Consider the following 19,516-nt stretch of genomic DNA (forward strand, 5'->3'; position numbering starts at 1 on the left):
TAATTCATAGTGTGTGTCAAACCGTCAGTCATATTGTCAGTCAAACTGTCAGTCTTATTCTAACTAAAACCGTAAGTCATCGTGTGTGTCAAACTGTCAGTCATATTGTCAGTCAAACTGTTAGTTTTACTCTCAATAAAAAGCTAATTCATAGTGTCTGTCAAACCGAAGTCATATTGTCACCCAAACTGTCAGTCTTATTCTCACTAAAACCATCAGTCATACACTCTCTTAAGGGTGCCCTATAGACGATAGCTCCCCCTCAGAAAAAATAACCTTAAATAAAACCAATGCTTTTCGAGACCTATTTTGGTACCTCCAAAAACATTTTTCTCGGCAAAAGATCAAGTTGATGTATTTTGTTTTGTCATCGTAGATACTCTAATTTTCGCCCAGTAATGTTATATAAAAGGAGCTTTTTTGTCGAAATGCAAAACAAAATTGGCCGTTAATGTGGTGAATTATCGATTTTTGGTACAGCATACTTTCTTATCAATGAATAAATGCAGCTACTTGATAAAAGAGTCTTCAAAAGCAACTTTTGAAAAAAATATTCCTTATTTACATCAAGAGCCGAATACTTTTACGATGAATATTAATAAAATTTGTCGGTATTTATTCTTACAGATTATCAGATCACAAAAGCCAAAAATTGTTTATTATTTTTTTCAGAATAAAAATTTCGAATGTATCAATTATATCAAATACATACATTTTATTCATACATTACAAATGAAAGATTTAATTTTTGAAAAACCTAAATTTTTTCGAAAATCAAATATTTCGGTGTATTATATGCGCCTTTGTTTAAATTATTCGCCAATTCCTCATCACGAATGTAAGATATTTTGGTATTACAAAAGAGAATCCATGAATTGATGTTTTCGTCCAAAATAATAATATTATATTGTCGACTGTGATAAGTTATTATGGCTACTAGTTTGGATTTTACAGCTGGATTGTTATTCCATGTGTAATCATCCAATGGAAACGTAAAACCAGCAACATCAATAAAAAGATAATCTGAAAAAGTAGGAGTAACTTGAAGTTCGTTATTATTAACAAGAGGAATGTCAATTTTATCTGTAAATCCCCAGCAGAATTTTTTGAAATAATCAATAAGATCTAGTTGCCTAGCTTCACATGCAAGCGATTCTTGTAATTGTTTGAAAGCATCAATTGGATCAGCTTGATGTATCTTTTGCCGTTTCGAGTACAGGTGATACAGATAAGTAACATCTGCATTTTCCGAAAAGTTCCGATTTGTGAGCGATAATATTTCTTTGTATATTAACTGTTGCTCATTGGGATTAGAGAATAATTCGTCAAATAGTTTGTGCATTAATGGTCGAAATGTAATAAGTTGAACAATAACGGCAAGAAAACTGAGATTTTTTCCAAGCTTGATACCAAGCTTTTGTTTTTTAGGCTTATCATGAGTTTTTCTGAGTGTCTGTGGAAGTTGTATCAAATCAGGATGAAAATCTGCTATCATTTCAAGAGATGGTGGATTGTGGCTGAGGACGTTAAGATAATTGATTGCGTTTATCTTAATTTTCTCAAAGTTATGAAAATCAGTAAAAGCTGAATTCATAATTTCTTTTGCTTGCTGAGAATCGTAAACTGCAACAGCCGAGATGTTTTCTTCATTAATACGAATTAAAGACGAGTACGTATTATAAAGATCTTGTTTAAATTTGGATAATAAATTTTGGAATTCTTGAGGATCATCTGGAATTTCCTTCGCCTTGAAGAAAAATGAAAACCTTTTCCAATCTGGTGGTACTTTGATATCGGAACCAAATATAGATTTTTTGTTGAATTTTGGATAATCTGTTGGAAGTGAAAGATTTTCAGATTCTGACGGTTCTTCATCCGCTGGCGGATCCTCATCGTCAGTGTATTCAATTTTTTCGGATCTGGATCCATCTTTTGACGGTTTATGAGGAACTAAGTCAGCGAATTCTGGGTCAATTTCATCTGGAATGTAATGAACGCATCTGTTATGATTTCTGTAGTTTTCCGAAGTTCTTCTGATATGGTCATAATCGGATTTATTTTCGAAATTTAATATAACTTGTAAAATATCTTCATCAAAATAAGAATCATCTATACCCATTAATCTTCTTAGTTTTGTCTTCCAATTGTCTTCATTATACGCAAATACAGAAACAAAAATTCTGGCTGGAAATCCAATAATCCAACGAAGATTTTTTGGGACTAAATGGGCTTTCAATGAATTGAAAGCTTCGTTGAAATTTGTATGATATTGTTTGCTGATTCTTAGAAACAATGGAGCAATATTTGTAATAATTTCTCTTTTTTCGATATGCTCTGGTGATTCTCCTGGATATCTATTAATTAATCCCATCCATCTCTGAACCTTTTGCTCTGGTTTTAATGTTGGGCATGCAAAAAGGATCCTAAATATTTTTTCAAATTTAGGATATTTAGTGACAATTTTTGAAAATGCTGATTTTATCACATGATTTGGATCTCTTACATGTGATAATTGTGCACCAGAATTCTCTATCATTGTTGAATCTTTAACATCACCATCTGAACAAAAAACTTTTATTTTTTTCCATAAATCAGATTTCAACATATCACGTAATGCATAGCTTTCCATTAATCCTGGTGAAATTTTTGGTTCAACCAAAATTTTGGGACTTTTGAATTTTATTAATTCTGGATGCCTTGAAACTATTCTAAAATCTAATATTTTGTTTGTATTTATATCTATAAGCGTAATGACGGCATGTAAAGCATCGCGCTTAGAACTCCATGCGCAATCTAATGAAACATTAAATTTGTATTCTGAATCATGTTTAAGAATTTCTTGTATATTAGCTTCACAACTTGCTGTTGCAACTTTCTCAAGATCTGGCAATATGCTCTTTAGATGCGCAAGTAATGTAGTTTCTGTTGGGCAATGAAAGTTTAGGAGTGATGCCAATTCGATGTGTTTTGAAAATCCTGCACCAGATATAAGAGAAATGTAAGTATGAAGATTCTTGACAACGTCACTATACGGAACTCCAGGCTTAAATTTGACGTTGAATATTGTTTCTTCCTTAACATTTGATTGTGAATGATCTTGTTTTGAATTAAGCTGGTTTAGATTAATGAAAATGCGAAAAAGGTTTCTTATTTGAATAAACAGTTCGATGATAGACCCTTTTTTGGCAGTCATCAGCTTTATATGTTATTAATATCTCTTCAATTGTGTATCCTTCCATGATTGGAATAGAATACTCCATAGGAAGAGCTAAAATCCCGCCAAATTTTACGGTTTTTTTAATACAAAAGTAATCAAAGTGAATAAAGCAAAGATATATATTGTATTTAATCAGTCAATTGATATTGGGTAGAATATAAAAAAAAAAAAAAGGGAGTGGGGCCTCCAGGCACTTCGTGCCCTCTAGCCCCGAAGATGTTTAGTATAATTGAAGTATAAAATGAGTTTTTTTTTGGGTATAGTGGGGCTTTCCAGGGGCTGCGCCCCTTCTAGCCCTAAAAATTTTTGAGAGTCGTCGTCGTTGACTTTTTTTGTAGAGCGCTCAAAATAGTACAACTTTGTCCGGACAAGTAAGGGTCTATCGTCGCTACAGGAAAAGTTACGGGCGTTCCAAGGAAGTATACTTTGAGAGACTCTTTAGAAACTTTAGACGTTTTACATAACCATCCATGTTTTTACTTTACATCCGATAAAAGTGGTTTGGAAACCGTTATGAGATGGTTAGAGGACATACATGACTATGAGTTTAGATATGACAAGATAGAATATGAGAGAGGTCCTATAAACCGGAGAAAGTGTCATATAAACATCTGTCAAAAGCCGCTTTTTAACTTCACTTAAAATGCCACGTAAGCTACGTAAGAATATACGTAAGAGGAAGAGAGCATTGAAACATCCAATAGTAAAACTGACACCACAACAACAGTTGCAACAACAAATGCTGAATGACCCCACCATGTTGCAACAAATGTCAAGCAACCCTATGCTCTTAAACCGAGTTTTTGGTGCACAGAGTGGAGGTTTAAGAGCGGCACTTTTAGCGAAAATGGCAGGCTATGGTGGAGCTGCAGACGGAACAGCATATAACCCTCAAAGTCAAATGAATTTGAGTTCACTCAAAAATCAAATATCAGATGTCAAAAAGTCAAACATAGACATACAGAAGCAAATAAGTGAAAACGAAAAGAAACTAGAATACGACAGACACACAAAGAAACTCAATGAGTTAAACGTAGAGAAAAAGAAGAAAGAAGAACAACTGAAAGAACTAAGTACAGAGCAATATGCAAAAAAAGTGTCAGAAAAAGCAGCAGAAGTAGCAAAAATGGAACAAGATGTCATAAATTTGAAAAACCATACTATTCAATATAAAGTACTGAAAGATGAAGAAATAAAACAAAAAGCCCTGAAGACATATATGGATAGCGATGAGTATAAAAAAGAAGTTGAAGCAAATGTAAAGGCAGAAAAACTTTTACAGTTGCAAAACCAAACCATACAGTATGAAAACTTAGCACAAGAAAGTAAAAATGACGACGCGGCTATGCAAAAGGCAATGAAAAGCGCAGAATATATAAAAGCTAACAATGACTGGTTAGATGCCCAAGCCAACGCTAAAGCAGCCCAGCTTATAGGGTCAATAAGGACAAAAATACAAGCGGATGAAGACAGTTCAAATGAAGCTTTAATGAATGCTGACTTTAAGAACGCCTTCGAAGCTCTTCATAGTAAGGTGAAACTAGTGAACGACTTCTCATCTGGAAAGAAACTGAAGTCTGAAGGTTTCGACAACGAGTTAAGAGAAGTAGCACAAAATATGACGAAAATAACAGATGCAGCAACGAGACAGGCAGTTCAAAGTGCCTATGACGCCGTTAGAGCAACTGTTGTGGAAAGTCAAGAAAAAGAGTTACAACAGACCAAAACAGACCTAGTAAATGCTTTCTTAAAAACGAAAGGTCAGGTAGGACATTACGCTGCAGATGGAACTTATATACCACCAAACCCTCCAAGAGAAGCACCTGCACCAGGACTACCTAAAACATTTACGATGAAGTCTCAACAAAACATTGACGATGAAGTTCATGACAAAGTCTTTACAAAACATTGACGATGAAGTTCATGACAAAGTCTCAACAAAACATTGACGAAGAAGTTCATGACAAAGTCTCAACAAAACATTGACGAAGAAGTTCATGACAAAGTCTTTACAAAACATTTACGAAGAAGAACTTTACAAAACATTGACGATGAAGTTCATGACAAAGTCTTTACAAAACATTGACGATGAAGTTCATGACAAAGTCTTTACAAAACATTGACGATGAAGAAGTTCATGACAAAGTCTTTACAAAACATTGACGATGAAGAAGTTCATGACAAAGTCTTTACAAAACATTTACGAAGAAGAACTTTACAAAACATTGACGATGAAGTTCATGAGAAATTAGATGAAGTCTCAACAAAACATTGACGAAGAAGTCTTTACAAAACATTGACGATGAAGTCTCAACAAAACATTGACGAAGAAGTTCATGACAAAGTCTCAACAAAACATTTACGATGAAGTCTCAACAAAACATTTACGAAGAAGAACTTTACAAAACATTGACGATGAAGTTCATGACAAAGTCTTTACAAAACATTGACGATGAAGTTCATGACAAAGTCTTTACAAAACATTGACGATGAAGTTCATGACAAAGTCTTTACAAAACATTGACGATGAAGTCTTTACAAAACATTGACGATGAAGTTCATGACAAAGTCTCAACAAAACATTGACGAAGAAGTTCATGACAAAGTCTTTACAAAACATTTACGAAGAAGAACTTTACAAAACATTGACGAAGAAGTTCATGACAAAGTCTTTACAAAACATTGACGAAGAAGTCTCAACAAAACATTTACGAAGAAGAACTTTACAAAACATTGACGATGAAGTTCATGACAAAGTCTTTACAAAACATTGACGATGAAGTTCATGACAAAGTCTTTACAAAACATTGACGATGAAGAAGTTCATGACAAAGTCTTTACAAAACATTGACGATGAAGTCTTTACAAAACATTGACGATGAAGTTCATGACAAAGTCTCAACAAAACATTGACGAAGAAGTTCATGACAAAGTCTTTACAAAACATTTACGAAGAAGAACTTTACAAAACATTGACGAAGAAGTTCATGACAAAGTCTTTACAAAACATTGACGAAGAAGTCTCAACAAAACATTGACGATGAAGAACTTGACAAAGTCTCAACAAAACATTTACGAAGAAGTTCATGAGAAATTAGATGAAGAAGTTCATGACAAAGTCTTTACAAAACATTTACGAAGAAGTTCATGAGAAAGTCTTTACAAAACATTGACGAAGAAGTTCATGAGAAATTAGATGAAGAAGTTCATGACAAAGTCTTTACAAAACATTGACGAAGAAGTTCATGAGAAATTAGATGAAGAACTTTACAAAACATTTACGAAGAAGAACTTTACAAAACATTGACGATGAAGTTCATGAGAAATTAGATGAAGAACTTTACAAAACATTGACGATGAAGAACTTGACAAAACATTGACGAAGAAGTTCATGACAAAGTCTTTACAAAACATTGACGATGAAGAACTTGACAAAACATTGACGATGAAGTTCATGAGAAATTAGAAGAAGTCTCAACAAAACATTGACGAAGAAGTTCATGAGAAATTAGAAGAAGTCTCAACAAAACATTGACGAAGAAGTTCATGACAAAGTCTTTACAAAACATTGACGAAGAAGAACTTTACAAAACATTGACGAAGAAGTTCATGACAAAGTCTTTACAAAACATTGACGAAGAAGTTCATGAGAAATTAGATGAAGAAGTTCATGACAAAGTCTTTACAAAACATTTACGAAGAAGTTCATGAGAAAGTCTTTACAAAACATTGACGAAGAAGTTCATGAGAAATTAGATGAAGAACTTTACAAAACATTTACGAAGAAGTTCATGAGAAATTAGATGAAGAACTTTACAAAACATTGACGATGAAGTCTCAACAAAACATTGACGATGAAGTCTCAACAAAACATTTACGATGAACTAACTTCATCTAGTGAAAGTAGTGGCAATGAAGGAAAAAGAAGAGTTAAAGATTCAGTCAGGAAGAAAGTAAAGCTTGGTCCGAGTGGGTTCTATTATGACACATAAATCCAACTATTCTATATTTTTACCCATATGAAATGTACGCCGCTCAGAATATAACGCCAACAGTTTTGGATGCCATGAATGGAAATGTTTCCGAATGGTATAACGAATGCGACAATGCCATTAGAAGGTCAGAAATAGTTCCTGGAACTTACGAATATACAACTGCTGTTTCTTATGGAAACGTAGGTGAGTTTGGAGAAGGTTCTTCAACAACAGTAGATATTGCTTGCGACAGGTTTCATATTATTTCTATTGACAACTCATTCTTATACGTGGAACAAGACATTGAAATAAAACCTTCTGCCAAGTTGTCTGACAAGAAAGGTTGCAATGGAATTTTCTATGTCGGATACCAATATGCTCCAGAAGTTTTTATGGGATATAAGATATATTCTAACTCTGACTTAGTTCAAACAGTAACATGGGCAAACTATGAATGGTTCGCTTTGAGAAACTCAGTACAACCACAAGCTAGAGAACAAACAGACCAGTATGCAAATATTGAGAAAATAAGAAGACTTGACCCTAACGTTCCAGGAGTTTCTGTTGACCTTTCTGGTTCAGATGGAACTGCTACCACTAAAGTAAAACTGAAACTTAGAGTTCCTTTGTCATCTTTCCTCATCTTCAGGTTTTTAAGATACTTGCCAAACTGGGCAGGAAAAATTTCTATCGAACTTACTCCAAGCAAAAATAACTTAGTCATTGCACCAACACAAGACCCATTCACTATTACAGACGTAAAGGGAACAAATAAAACGTCATTCGCCGAATTTTGCAAAGACAAAGTTGACTTAGACTTTGGTTTCTCAAACCTCAACACTGAAGTAAACTATTATTTCAATGCTGCTGGAGATGCTTGGGACCCAGTTAAGTTCACATGCGAAAAATTTGAATGCAAGAGAATAGAAAGCAGACTTGCCGTTTATATGTTGGACCCAGATATTTCAAATGCTTTAGCTGCCAAATATATTGCAGTTCCACTTATGTTCCCTATACACCAAATATCTGTCAAAGACTTTGCAGGTGAAGTTGGAAACCAAAGTGCTGACCCAGGTGCAAGAACAGATATTGCTTTAACAACTGCAATGAAACATGCAGATACTATGTTTGTACTGTTCAGACGAACTATAAATGACTATTCTTGTTTCTACAACCCTGGTATTAAATATCATATAAACATAGATGGCAAATATTATCCAAGAGAAGAATATTCTACAGTTGAGGATATGAGGTCATACAACTTGACATTAGATGCTATGAACTTTAACAACAACTTCACAACAACCATTAACCCTGAAATGCAAAGTTCTATTATGCCATATGTGAAAGTATGGACTCATACAGGAGGTCAAAAAACTCAATATACAAATGGAGACCGTTCAAACTTTTGGCTTGGCATTCCATTTGCTGACTCAGAAGACTTTATGGGTGGTATTTCAACTGTTGGTACAGTTCAAATACAATATACTGGTGACAGAGACGGTCCAGATGAACTGAGAGCAAAGAAGTTTACAAAACCAATAGCACTTTTCACGGAAGATGCTCTTTTGAAGATTCGTTCGATGAAACCTGCTGGAGCTCCTCAGATTGGCATAACGACAGCTTCCATCGAGCAGATTTTGGCAGCAGGTCAGTAAGTTGTTCTTGAACTGACTTCTCTCCGTCAAATATTGACAGTACGCCAGTTTTGACATAAAATTGTAAGATAAACTTACCTTTAGAAATATCTGTAAGTTTTGTTGTTATATTTTTGTCAACGTCAAGAACTTTCACCATTTCAGTTATACCAACTTTCTTTGCTTTATGAAAATATTTTGGTTCAGCAAAGACTGCTATTCTATAACATTTTCCATTGTTTGTGTAAAGAACTACTCTGTCAATGTATTTGTACTGTTTGTGTGTGTAAACTTTGTTTTGCTTCAATTCGAAGAGATACTCGAATACGTCCATCTTTTTATTCTAAGTAAAATGTCATTTCCGAAAAATAGAAGCGTAAGTGTTTCAAAAGGTTTAATGGCGGTGGCAGATGTGAAGTTAAATTCACCAACTCAAACAAACAGTCAAAGTGTTGTTGTCAATGTCAAAGAAAGAGATGTTGAAGTGGGGAAACCATACGAAGACCAAGATGGTATAACAATAGTTCCTGTAAAAGAACAACCAACATATCCTGAAGTTAGCAGAGACTTAAGTTCTGTTGCAGATATTCGAAATGACTACCAACAACTTAAAGACAAACTTAAAACTCAGGAGAAGATCTGTCAAGCTTTAGGTATAATGTTAAACTTGGTCGAACACAACCCTGTAAAAGTGAACTCATATGTCATTGCACCTCATGAAGTTTTGAAAGAACTATTGAAACTTTTGACAGAGGCAGACGATATAAACATCAAAGAAATAGAACCCGACATTGCTTGCTGTGGTGTTTCATATAATGTCATTGACAAGATATACGTTATGAAAGGAGGTGAGACGTTGAACTTAAAATATAGTTTCCCAGACGTTATAAAAATATTTGACGACCACAACATTTCATTAAAATTTAGTTGCTAAGTAAATGGCAGAAGACATAGTGGTTTATACTATTACGACTAAAAACCCTGAGTCATATAATTCTATAACAACAAACTTACAAAGTCCTCAAGGACGATATTGTAAACTAACCTTAAACACAATGACGACTAAAGCCTGTTTTGCTCTTTTGACACCAGAAGACTTTGTTGTTGTGAATGGTAAAAAATACTTCTTTGAAGATACTTACTCAGATATACCACCAACAGGTTTTGTTGACTTATTTAATACTTTAAGGACGGATGTAACATGTGCTGCAACTAGAGCAGGTTTCATTATGTTTGGATGTCCGACTGAGTTTAGTATAAACGATATGAGCTATAATACAAAACTTATATCTGGTTTTTACTACCAACAGTTTCCTATAACAGGAAAAGGTGTCATACAAGGTTTGTCTGTTCCATTGACTTTAAGCACACCTATTTTATATATTGTTTCAAACTTAGGTTCAAAGTGCTATTCGAATGTCGACAGAAACTACTATGACCAAAAGATACTCATGCGTATAAACAACACATTCTCTGCTGGTTTGCCTATTGTTCATTCGAATGCAGAGTTTTCAGCTTTAGTGAACTCAAACACTTTAGCAAACATAAACTTAACCTTAGTCGACGCAAACTTTGTTCCTGTAAAACTTTTATGTCCTATGTATTTGTCAATGACGGCAGAAAGTTTCGAATTGGAAGATGCAACTGGTGAAAGTATTGTATTACAAGAACAACTTCAACAACAAATAGCTCAAGAACAACAAATGCAACAAATGGAACAAATGCAACAACAAAGTCAAGAATAAAAAAAATATTTTTTTTATTTTTATAAAAATGTACAGAATAGATGTTTCAGATTTTTATGACTTCCAAGCCTTCAGAAATATGTGTCCATTTAGAGACTATAACAAAGCAGTCGAGAATTTGAAACGTTTAGTCATTTATGTCGACTCTGCCCCAGAATGTTATGTCATGAAAGAATGGGATGTTGTCTTTAACAAACCAAGAGCGACAATAGTTTCAGAACAAGAATGTAGACAGAAACTTAAGAAAATAAAAGTCGTACAAGTTGGTATGAAGATGTTAGATGCTTGGGATATCTTATTGTCAAAGTTAGAAGATTTTTCAGTTCGTGGTATAAAGTTCTATACACCTTCTCCAAACTTCTATTCTATCTTCACTGGATATAAATACGAACAAGTAGAATGGAAAGAAAATGTTATAGAAGCTTGGTTAGACCATGTCAAAGAAATTATATGCAATGGAAACGAAAGAGTCTATGAGTATATCTTATGTTGGTTTGCAAACATCTTACAACATCCAAGTGCTAAAAATGAAACTGCTCTCATCATAATTGGAAAACAAGGAACTGGTAAGAACACTTTCTTTACAGATATTTTATGCAAACTGTTAGAGGGCTATTCGAACCGAATATGACAAACTTAGAAAACATCTGCGGTAAATTTAACTCTTCAATAGAGAATATGAAACTTATAGTATGTAACGAACTTCAAAGTATAGATACAACAAAAGTTTTGAACTCAGATGCTTTGAAGAGTCTTATAACAGACAAAGTTGGAGTTGTTGAAAGAAAATATAAAGACCAAAGAGTTTGTGAAAATGTTGCAAACTTCGTCATGGTTTCAAACAACGCTGTTCCGATGAAGTTAGAAAGTTCTGACAGAAGATATGTAGTTGTCAGAACGTCAGATTCTCATATGCAAGATACAGAATATTTTGACGACTTAGCAGAAACTTTAACATCTGACTTTTACAACCACTTGTTCTCATATTTCATGACATTAGATATTTCTAAGTTCAATCCAAGACAAATTCCACATACCGAAGAGAGACAAACATTGTTAGAAGCAAACAAGAGTGTATATGAACTGTTCATAGATGAAACTGACTTTGAGTGTTTAGATGAAAGGTCATTGTACGATTCGTATAAACAGTATTGTCAAGAGTATGGTTATATGACAGCGTCTAAACGAACATTCTTGGCAAATGTCAAAAGTCTTTTAGACGTACAGAATGGTGTATATACAAAGAAAAATTTTTCTGAGTAAATTTAAAAAAAAATATTTTTTTATCCGATAGAAAAGATGACGAAATTCATCTCAGTAAACAAGTACATGTCAGGACTTAAAGAAGAACTAGACCCATTCACATATTTGAATGTTTACTTCTACCATTTTGAAAAGTCTACATTTGACAAAGTTTGGAACATCGAACCGGTTAAGTTTGCTATTGTGACTAAAAATGGTGCGAAATTTGAAGACTTAGACATAGAAGGTTTGTTAACAGTCAAAGAAAGTTTTGACAGAAGGTTTCAAACCTTAAAGAAGGCAAAGCATACAAACTTGTTATACCTTATGAACCAAAGAAAGCAGACGACTATGAATATTATGAGTCTAAGATAGTTGAAGTTCAAGGTAAATTGGGTAAAAAGATTTTAGAGTCTAAGCCGGTGTTTGCTCCTAAAGAGGAAGAGAACATTGACATTGACCCAGAAATGTTCTAAAAATAAAATTTTATTTTTACATGTCAAATTTCTTCTTCTCTGGCTCTGGTTCAGGTTCTTTCTTCTCTTCTTCTACTTTCTTTTCTTTCTTTTCTCTCTTCTTCTTTTCTGGTGGAGTTATGTCAAACTTCTCAGAACCATATTTTTGTAAAAGTTCTTTGTCCTTTAATAGCTCTTCTATTCTGTTTTCTATTTCATCTTCAAGAACAGCGCATGTGTCTTCTTTGCATTCTAAGAAGTTTTGTTGGACTTCATCTCTCCAAGAGGCGTCATCTCTGTCAACAAGTCTGTCATTGACAAATTTTAAGACTGCTCTGCTTAATGTTTTATGGTTCTTGTCATATTCCCAGAAACAGAACTTTAGAACAAATTCACCTTTCTTGTTTACACTATGTAAGATTTTATGGTCGACAGATGTTTTGCTGTCGAAAAGCTTGTCTCGAATATAGATAGCGAAATCGCTAGACATTTTCTAAAAGATAAAACTTTTAATTTTTCTAAAAATATGTTAGAAAAAAAGTTTGCTGACATTGACAAAAAATTTGAGAATGTTTTAAATAAGAACAAGAGGAAGTTGGAAAATGCTCAGATAAAACCCATACATGACAAGTTCTTATTTGCTCAGAATGGTATAACAGGTCTAATTGCACCACCTGGGTCGGGTAAGACTTTCACTTATCTTAAAATGGCTGCACAACAACAAGAACTAGATGAGAAGAACCCATTCTATGAGTTAGTAGTCATTTGTAGTACTTCGGGTCAATTTGACCAAACCGTCAATTCGTTCAAAGATATTATAAAGAAGTCTAAGTTAGTATGTATAAAAGATACTGAGTTGTTAGATTGGATAAAGAAGTACCAAAGAAGAGTTTTGAAGTACAATGCTATAAATGAGTATATAAATTCTAAGTTTAAAGACCCAAATGAGGAAATGCAGAGAATATTAGAGAAGAAACACTTCAGAAACAAACAGAAAGAGATAGAATACATTTCGAAGAAATTGCAATCTTACGATTGGAAGACTTACCCTCACAGATGTCTTCTTATCTTAGATGACTTTGCTTCTCATCCTTTGTTAAAGAATAGAGAACAAGACATGTGTCGAATTCTTAAGAAGCTCAGACACTTTAACATTTCAGTTGTCATTTGTGTACAGACAGCCAAGAGTTTAAGTAAGGATGTAAAGAGAATACTTACTGACATTGTACTTTTCCCCGGATTGTCCGAAGACGATTTCATGGAACTTATGAAAGAGTCCATGGCAGGTAAGTTTGACAGACATGAACTATGGGAGAAGTACAAAGTCATACAAGACCCTCATACTTCTTTCAGAATTCATATCTACGCGAACAAAGTTCAAATTGTAAAAAGTCAAGCTTGAAAAATGTAAGTGTTTGGTCTTAGTCTGTTGTGGTGCTGGGGCTTTCGGTTCTTCTGGCTTTGGAATGGACTCGGTTGGTGGTACGTCGGACATTCGTTTGTGTCCTGTCGGAAGGAAGAACTCGGAATGCCAGAAGGAAGAACTTTTCCTGTTGGAAAGAAAAATTTTTCCTGTTGGAAGGAAGAACTTTTCCTGTTGGAAGGAAGGACTTTTCCTGTCGGAAAGAAAAATTTTTCCTGTTGGAAAGAAAAACTTTTCCTGAAGGTCGGCCAAAAAGTTCTCAATTTTCGAAAATTTGAATGGTTTACGGACGGACAACAGAAAAAATTTTTCCTGTCGGAAAGAAAAATTTTTCCTGTCGGAAAGAAAAACTTTTCCTGTTGGAAAGAAAAATTTTTCCTGTTGGAAGGAAGGACTTTTCCTGTTGGAAAGAAAAACTTTTCCTGTTGGAAAGAAAAACTTTTCCTGTTGGAAGGAAGGACTTTTCCTGTTGGAAGGAAGGACTCGGAATGTCGGAAGGAAGGACTCGGAATGCCAGAAGGACTCGGACAAGACAATTTACCTTATAGAGCTACCTGAGCCATCTTTGGTGTCAAGCTTGAAAAATAAATGGTTCATCTACTCTGCTTGTTTGAAGTTGTCAAAATACTCTGTTATTTTTTCTTTCAGTAGCGGTAAATCTTCTTTGAAGGTAAGTATTGTACAACCTTTCATATCATAGTGTGTTTGAGGTAAAGTATCTTGAACTATCTGTTTAACATCTTCATTCGGTGTCATTGAAATCGGTAAGTTTTCGCGATAGAACCAATTTCTGTCAGATTTGTAAATCTTAGCAAGGTCGTAAAAGCTTTTGTTGTTTCTTCTGACTAAATGCAACATAACCATATCTCTGTCTTCTTCATTTTCCATCTCTTCAGTGTAAATCATATACTTATAGTTCTTTTCCTTTCCTTTTGGTACCGAACGTGGTATTCTTTTCTGTATGTTTTTGTCTTTTGCTTCAAGCTTGTTCTCTAGCTCTTCACGTTCTTGTCTATGAATTTCATCTAACATCATGAAAATATAACAAGCATAGCGAGGTGAAGCCCACATTGCAACAGCATTTACAAGAAGTCTATGTACATACCAGCCTCTCAAACCAGGAGCCAAATTCTTGCGATTTTCGTACGGAATCTCTACCCTCGGTTTTCCGAGGGTAGCAAACATATGAGGAAATTCTTCTAAAAGTTCTTTTGTCTGTTGGTTTTCAAACCAATGATATGCTTGCTTTGTAGAACGAAGAGCATTCAAAATACTTTGCATTTGGTACATGTCATCTTTGACCGAACGAATGAGACGGAGTTGTTTGTTATACTGAACCCACTCGTATTCTTCATTTATGTCTTCATGAACGATAGCAGTTGTTGTGTTCTCTGTTGTTGACATTACTGTCTTTACATACAAAATAAAAAAATAAAAAAAAATAAAATTAGCGTTATTTTCTATCTTGTATAAAAGACCAAAAATAAACGCTTTACATGTATTTTTCAGCAACTTCGTCAAATAATTTTATAGCACTATCTATCTCATCTACTTCAAACGTTTCTTTACCTTTCGTGGGAGCACCATACATTTTCTCAAACTTTTCAAGTAGTTCTGTTTCAGCAGCTCTCATATCGTTAACAAACGCAACCTTGACTCTATTGACTGTAGAGTCATATCTGTGAGTTATATTAAATGTTCTTCCTATCTTATATCTCTTTGTATTGAAGTCCTTCGGTTTCTGAACGATGTAAAGTAAGCCTTCACTGCAACGTTCAGTATCGAATGAACCATATGTTATGAAATTATATCCAACAACTGGGTCAATCCAGAACAAAACTACTGGTATAAGACTTTTGTCTATAAGATATGTTCTTGTTCCATAGAATCTTACCGATATCATAAGCTCAGGATTTTTTGTCAAAATTTTCTGAGTAGAAGCATTTCTAACCCAGTCGTGGGATGTTTTCTTTTCAGATAGTGTTAGAATGTCTGACAAGGAATATTTTTTGTATTTCTTTGAGTATCTTACGTTTAAATCACCAATTCTAACCACTTTGGTCTCATTGTCTATCTTTTTAACTGTTTCAAACTCAGTGTTTGTCATTTCCTGTTCTTACATACAAAATAAAAAAAATATTTTAAAAAAACTAACTTTAATTTTTCTATCTTGAGGAAATTCATGATTTCAGGGATTTTTTTGACGATTTTCATGTGTTTTAGGTGACCCCTGTAAAAGTCGGGGTCGCAATTTTTTACGATTTTCATGAGTTTTTTCACTGTTTTCATAGAGTTTTGGCGACCAGGGTTTTTCACCTACTCGCAATTTTTCACGATTTTCATGAGTTTTTTTACGATTTTCATAGAGTTTTGGCGACCAGGGTTTTTCACCTACTCGCAATTTTTCACGATTTTCATGAGTTTTTTTACGATTTTCATGAGTTTTAGGCGTTCCTCGGTTTTCCTAGGGACGCAATTTTTTACGATTTTCATAAGCGTTTTACATGGTAAACGTCATTTTTTTGACGAAGTGCAAAAGTTCTCTTCGTCAAAAAAACAGTTATTTCATAAGCGTTTTACATGGTAAACGTCATTTTTTTGACGAAGTGCAAAAGTTCTCTTCGTCAAAAAAACAGTTATTTCATAAGCGTTTTACATGGTAAACGTCATTTTTTTGACGAAGTGCAAAAGTTCTCTTCGTAAAAAAAACAGTTATTTCATGAGTTTTAGGCGACCCCTGGAAAAGTCTGGGTCGCAATTTTTTACGATTTTCGTACGGAATCTCTACCCGCGGTTTTCCTCGGGTCGCAAACATATGAGGAAATTCATGAAATTTGGTCATTTTTTTACGATTTTCATGTGTTTTAGGCGACTGGGTTTTTTTACCTGCTCGCATTTTTTTACGATTTTCATGAGTTTTTTTCACGATTTTCGTACGGAATCTCTATCCTCGGTTTTCCTAGGGTAGCAAACATATGAGGAAATTCATGAAATTTGGTCATTTTTTTCAGCAAAAATATATTTTAGGTGGAACCAGGTCACTCGGTCACTCGGTCAACTAACATCTTTTTGAAAATGGTGACAACATGACATTTTGACAACAACACAGGAAATAGATTTCATCGTAAATGTTTTGTCATGAATTTCATCGTCAATGTTTTGTTGAGACTTCATCGTCAATGAGCGTAAATCAGGCAAAAATATATTTTAGGTGAAGAGGTGAGATCTCACCTGTTTTCTCACCTCTTTTTTCACCCCATATGTCCTTACTGAAAAAGTATGTGTTCCATATGTCATTTTACTCAGAATTCAATAAAAATATATTTTAGGTGAAGAGGTGAGATCTCACCTGTTTTCTCACCTCTTTTTTCACCTCTTTTTCACAAGCGTCTTACATGAATTGTACGATGTATATTTGAAATCCTAAACAGTTTTGTGGCTTCGATTTCCTCTGTCAGTACATCGAATGTTTTAACAATGCCGAAGGTTTCTTTATATTTCTTCTTGACATCTGAAAGAAGGAAATCGTCAGCAGTTGGATAGTTTTTGTTCAGAAATGCTAACATGTCCATTTTATCTTCTGCTGGTTTCTCTGCTTCTTTCTTTAAGTCAGCATAGTCGTTTCGCATACGTTCTATCTCTTTGACGGAGTAGTTATATTTCCTCATTGCTGCTTTACATTTAGAACATTGTGGGTTCATTTTAGCGTTATATTCTGAAACCTTACCTGCTAAAACAACTAAGGCGTCAATGGTTTTCTTTAACTCAAAAGTTGCGGGTTTTATCTGTTGGTTCCATACCTTACCTCTTCTATCTTTATCTCTTATCTGCCATACACATTCAGCAACTAACGAAACAAAGTTGTCGTAGGTCTTAAACTCCCCAGATTTATATATGTCAGAGATGTTCTTATATAACATGTCGCAGTCTTTGTCCATGACTTTGTGGTTGCAATGAAATCCAAGGAATTCATAGTTTACCTTACGTATGAACTTCTTAATTTCAACTGAGTCAGTTGCTTTGACTTCTATTTCATCGAATTCTGGAATAGTGAGCTTTTGTTGTTGGATTTCAGGAAGTTTAGGTAGATGGTCAATAATATCCTGCATTTCATAAAGATATTCTTCATTTGTTTCATCTTTTGCAGTGCAATCTAAATCTCCTTGGAGAAGTTCCTGCTTTATCTTCTGGATTGTTGTTTCGAAAGTATATGAAGAAGGAATGAAGCTTTTCATCTCTACTAACATAGATGTTGGGTTCATGACTAACGAGTTTGGTGCTGTTGTTGCTAACATGTTCTTACAATAAAAATAAAAAAATATTTTTTTAAAAAAACTAACTTTATTTTTTATTTCGGGAAAATTCATGAAAATTCAACGGGTGAGAAAAGAGGTGAAAAAACGGGTGAGATCTCACCTCTTCACCTAAAATATATTTTTGCCGAGTTCAGCAACAAATTCAAGAGTTTTGTGTGTTTTCTACGGTGGAGCCAAAAGTGGCTCGACCTCAAAACAAGCATTTTGTGAAGAATATACCAACCCGCGGAATTCCGCGGGTTGCTTTTTATACAAAATTCAACGGGTGAAAAAAAAGTACAAGACTAGTTCTGAGATCTCACCTCTTCACCTAAAATATATTTTTGCCGAGTTCAATAAAAAAATGGTTCATTTACTCACAATATTTTTGTACAAAACGACCCCAAACTTTTAACTTCTTTTCTGCAGCTTCTAATGAAATTTTAGCGAGTTCATATTCTCTAAATTCTCTCTTTAAATCTTCTTGTTCCCATTGGTCTAGTTCGTATGGAGAGTCTCTATAACCATAACATATCTCACGTTCATGTTCTATTTGTTTAAGCACATTTTTTCTAACTTCTTGTTCGAACAAAGGTTTTGCATTCTCTACTGTATCTTCAAGTTCTTCTTCATCTAATTTCTCATGAACTTTCTTGTCTATGGAGTCCAGAATTTTTCCAACTGCTATACAATATTTTGGAGAAGCCCACATTGCTATATAGTTTACGAGTCTTGGGTCTACATACGTTCCTCTAACCTGTGTGATTTCATCAGGAATTCCTGCATGAATTTTGTATAAAAAGCAACCGCCGGAATTCCGCGGGTTGGTATATTCTTCACAAAATGCCTTAAAATACTCTTCCCAGGACTTATTTTCCAACAACCTTCTAAAGTCTTTCCTAAACTGCTGACATATCTTTGTTGCATTTATATAACCATCCTTGTCTCTACGTAAGACTTCAATACCGTTGTAAGTGCCTTTTGTGAATGTTTCGCCATTAGATTTGTTCGTGAACGTTTTTGCTTCGACTGTCATTTCAGTACGTACAATAAAAATAAAAAATATTTTTGGGTGGCTTAACCGTCGGACATCCGTTTGTGGCTTAACCGTCGGACATCCGTTTGTGGCTCGACCTCAAAACAAGCATTTTGTGAAGAATATACCAACCGCCGGAATTCCGGCGGTTGCTTTTTTATACAAAATTCAACGGGTGAAAGAATACGACGATGAAGTCTCAACAAAACATTGACGTTCATGTTTGACAAAAACATTGACGATGAAGTCTCAACAAAACATTGACGATGAAGTCATGACAAAACATATACGATGAAGTTTATTTCCTGTGTTGTTGTCTAAATGTCATGTTGTCTCATTTTTTCAGAGAAGTTCATTTGACCTGGTGACCTGGTGACCTGGTGACACCTAAAAAAACATCTACCCTAAAATATATTTTTTCTGTCTTAAGGAAATTCATGAAAATTCAACGGGTGAATTTTATATAAAAAGCAACCCGCGGAATTCCGCGGG

The 19,516-nt window shown here is 34.4% G+C and overlaps 7 protein-coding genes and 1 pseudogene across 8 annotated transcripts, besides 2 other annotated features; 3 read left to right on the forward strand and 5 right to left on the reverse strand.

The window, feature by feature from the left end:
* Nucleotides 1–235: 235 nt before the first annotated feature.
* Nucleotides 236–3,377: a mobile genetic element.
* TVAGG3_0796750 (uncharacterized protein) lies at nt 758–1,495 on the reverse strand (the record flags this gene model as incomplete). The annotated part of the gene is made up of 1 exon (XM_001279019.2): nt 758–1,495. One exon carries the CDS (start codon nt 1,493–1,495, stop codon nt 758–760), a length of 738 nt encoding a protein of 245 aa, XP_001279020.2.
* A 483-nt stretch (nt 3,378–3,860) lies between the features above and the next one.
* Nucleotides 3,861–5,129, forward strand: TVAGG3_0796760 (protein of unknown function, DUF4106 family; the record flags this gene model as incomplete). Its single annotated transcript, XM_051247175.1, has 1 exon — nt 3,861–5,129. The coding sequence occupies one exon, from the start codon at nt 3,861–3,863 to the stop codon at nt 5,127–5,129; it is 1,269 nt and encodes a 422-aa protein (XP_051082650.1).
* A 2,166-nt stretch (nt 5,130–7,295) lies between these two features.
* Nucleotides 7,296–19,516: part of a mobile genetic element that runs on past the window's edge.
* TVAGG3_0796780 (protein of unknown function, DUF4106 family) lies at nt 9,226–9,762 on the forward strand (the record flags this gene model as incomplete). The annotated part of the gene is made up of 1 exon (XM_051247176.1): nt 9,226–9,762. The coding sequence occupies one exon, from the start codon at nt 9,226–9,228 to the stop codon at nt 9,760–9,762; it is 537 nt and encodes a 178-aa protein (XP_051082651.1).
* Nucleotides 10,740–11,747, forward strand: TVAGG3_0796790 (annotated as a pseudogene). Its single transcript has one exon. A coding segment is annotated over exon 1 (1,008 nt).
* On the reverse strand, nt 14,291–15,097 carry TVAGG3_0796800 (KilA, N-terminal/APSES-type HTH, DNA-binding family; the record flags this gene model as incomplete). Its single annotated transcript, XM_051247177.1, has 1 exon — nt 14,291–15,097. One exon carries the CDS (start codon nt 15,095–15,097, stop codon nt 14,291–14,293), a length of 807 nt encoding a protein of 268 aa, XP_051082652.1.
* Nucleotides 15,186–15,596, reverse strand: TVAGG3_0796810 (organellar and viral DNA polymerase type B; the record flags this gene model as incomplete). The annotated part of the gene is made up of 1 exon (XM_051247178.1): nt 15,186–15,596. One exon carries the CDS (start codon nt 15,594–15,596, stop codon nt 15,186–15,188), a length of 411 nt encoding a protein of 136 aa, XP_051082653.1.
* On the reverse strand, nt 17,123–17,988 carry TVAGG3_0796820 (organellar and viral DNA polymerase type B; the record flags this gene model as incomplete). The annotated part of the gene is made up of 1 exon (XM_051247179.1): nt 17,123–17,988. A coding segment is annotated over one exon (866 nt), but the record flags the coding sequence as incomplete, so codon positions are not given.
* TVAGG3_0796830 (uncharacterized protein) lies at nt 18,362–19,024 on the reverse strand (the record flags this gene model as incomplete). The annotated part of the gene is made up of 1 exon (XM_051247180.1): nt 18,362–19,024. The coding sequence occupies one exon, from the start codon at nt 19,022–19,024 to the stop codon at nt 18,362–18,364; it is 663 nt and encodes a 220-aa protein (XP_051082655.1).

The sequence above is a fragment of the Trichomonas vaginalis genome, chromosome VI (assembly GCF_026262505.1).
Source record: "Trichomonas vaginalis G3 chromosome VI, whole genome shotgun sequence".
Taxonomy (NCBI): domain Eukaryota; phylum Parabasalia; order Trichomonadida; family Trichomonadidae; genus Trichomonas; species Trichomonas vaginalis.